Source organism: Amphimedon queenslandica, unplaced genomic scaffold, assembly GCF_000090795.2.
Source record: "Amphimedon queenslandica unplaced genomic scaffold, v1.1 AMPQUscaffold_10614, whole genome shotgun sequence".
NCBI classification, from domain to species: domain Eukaryota; kingdom Metazoa; phylum Porifera; class Demospongiae; order Haplosclerida; family Niphatidae; genus Amphimedon; species Amphimedon queenslandica.
Window position 1 is genome coordinate 1 of NW_003549130.1, and position 1,985 is coordinate 1,985.

At 39.1% G+C, this 1,985-nt stretch overlaps 2 protein-coding genes and 1 long non-coding RNA gene across 3 annotated transcripts; 1 reads left to right on the forward strand and 2 right to left on the reverse strand.

Moving 5' to 3' along the window:
• Positions 1–13: 13 nt before the first annotated feature.
• Positions 14–493, reverse strand: LOC109590009 (uncharacterized). Its single transcript, XR_002189054.1, has 3 exons — positions 308–493; positions 190–265; positions 14–140 (listed from the first exon to the last, which is right to left on the reverse strand). It is a non-coding gene; the product is annotated as an uncharacterized LOC109590009 (long non-coding RNA).
• Position 494: 1 nt separating this feature from the next.
• LOC105315370 (meiotic recombination protein SPO11-2-like) lies at positions 495–1,101 on the reverse strand. Its single transcript, XM_020005974.1, has 3 exons — positions 951–1,101; positions 717–867; positions 495–667 (listed from the first exon to the last, which is right to left on the reverse strand). Exons 1-3 carry the CDS (start codon positions 1,080–1,082, stop codon positions 495–497), a joined length of 456 nt encoding a protein of 151 aa, XP_019861533.1. The 5' UTR covers positions 1,083–1,101.
• A 57-nt stretch (positions 1,102–1,158) lies between these two features.
• On the forward strand, positions 1,159–1,945 carry LOC109590008 (5'-nucleotidase domain-containing protein DDB_G0275467-like). The gene is made up of 2 exons (XM_020005976.1): positions 1,159–1,358; positions 1,752–1,945. The coding sequence occupies exons 1-2, from the start codon at positions 1,223–1,225 to the stop codon at positions 1,943–1,945; spliced, it is 330 nt and encodes a 109-aa protein (XP_019861535.1). The 5' UTR covers positions 1,159–1,222.
• The last annotated feature ends 40 nt before the right edge of the window (positions 1,946–1,985 follow it).

Genomic DNA, 1,985 nt, shown 5'->3' on the forward strand with positions numbered 1-1,985 from the left:
AAGTACTGGGAGATCGAACTGGGTCTGGAGTTGCTTTAATAGTGCACGAACGCTCAGCGATGGATAGCCACACCCAGTCATTAAAATGCAGGGAAGACTGTCCCAAATACGTTGACCGCAAAGATAAGTAAACACAGCATCTTCATAAAACGACTTGCAATAATAAAATGAAAGTTATTATAGTGATACCTTTCTCCACTACTAATATGTATCTTGCACCCATTGACCTAAACTGATGTGTGGTATCATCAATAGAGCCAGGTATCTATAGGAATAGTTCATTTTGATATTAAAAAATAAAATTCACCCTCTTTCCATTGCTGCTGGTTGAGCAATTTTCCCAATTTCCACCATTTTCCTAATAATATTTCAAATACTAGTTTGCACACTTATATATTATACTTTCCAAAGGAGAAGTCCAGCTATCCCACCCGAACTGCTAGCACAAATACCTAATGAATCACGTGTACATCCAATGAATGCAACAAGATCTATTAATGTATGTACATATGATATGCAACAAGTCGCAGAGCTTGCATGCCTTGTAATGTATTGTTGAATTCTGTCTGGGATTTAAAGTGTTTCACTAGACAATAGTATGCTTCTCGCTGTGTAGCCGTCTTCCCTTCTTGCACTAGCTGATACACAAGAGCTAATGCTTGCCAAACTGCAGCATAATATAGAAGCAATTTAACTTAATCACTGCATGTGTGTACTTCTTGCAAATGATTGAGTTCCATTTCGGAGGCTGAGTCTACCAGTCCTGCCTACAGCTCTCTGAGGGAATAAGTACCTTGTTGTTCGGTGCTGTCCAAGATGTAATACACCTCTTCTATCCCTCAGTGCATTACTGCCACTACGATTCACCTATACAATATACGCTGTACAGTAGCACTCAATTCATGCATTCATGCTGTTAGGGTCTGTTTATTTAAATTGTCAGTATTCACCAGAGTCATTGACGGATTCTCTCCTTGCTTTACTGCACGGAGAAGCTCTAATACTTTAGTTTCAATGAGACGGAGTGTTTCTTCTTTTGAGAGTCGCCTCGCATCAGACCATTCTTCATCAATAGCCTCCATTATTGGACCATTGCACAGTGACAACACGTGGTTAATTAATTCAAATGCCTTAAATGGCGCCAATATGAATATTAATCAGCTAAGGCGGGACGGGGACAAAGGATTGATATGACTTAAGAACTGAAGTGGCTCAGAAGATCATGCTTTCGTTTCGTATTATCCTCAGATGTGGAGCGGCTAGACAAAGATTTGGTTACAAGAGATGTCTAAGTGAACAGAGAGTGACGCCAGAGAGCCTACTTGAGGAGTATAATGAGAAGATTACCACATTACACAGTATGTACTGGACGGTGCATAGTCTTATCATTATACGTACACTTGTGTGTAATACTATACGCTATGTGATTTATATCTGCTTGCATCAATGACACAACAGTAACAGTATAGTATATCAGTTTGATTTAGAGTAGTTTTTAATTAGCAGTAGTCAGTTTGAGTAGTAATAGCTCTACTTTTGGCAGTGGGACATCACACAATGAGATTACTGCCATACACGTGACATACGGAATTGTAAACAGTTACTTCAATAGACACCACAGAGGGACACACATTATATATCTAATTATACATACAGTATGAGACTACACCCATTACTGCTTACACATAATTATGTCTCTGCTTATGTTTCTCATTGTGATGATATTGTTTATATGTTTTTCCAATCCACAGAGCAGTTTGCTGGTCGAACTGTCAGCCCAAGGTCAGTTTTCACTAATTCTGAGCTCTCCCTGAGGTACATTAATGTGTATGGGTTTGACTATGACTTCACCCTCGTCCAATACACGCCCGAAGTTATGAAACTCATTTACGACGAGTCTAAGAAGAGACTAGTCAATAAGCTTGGAGTAAGTACCTTAATTTAATGTGTGAAAGACATTAGCATTTTACCCCTCTTCTCTCTCC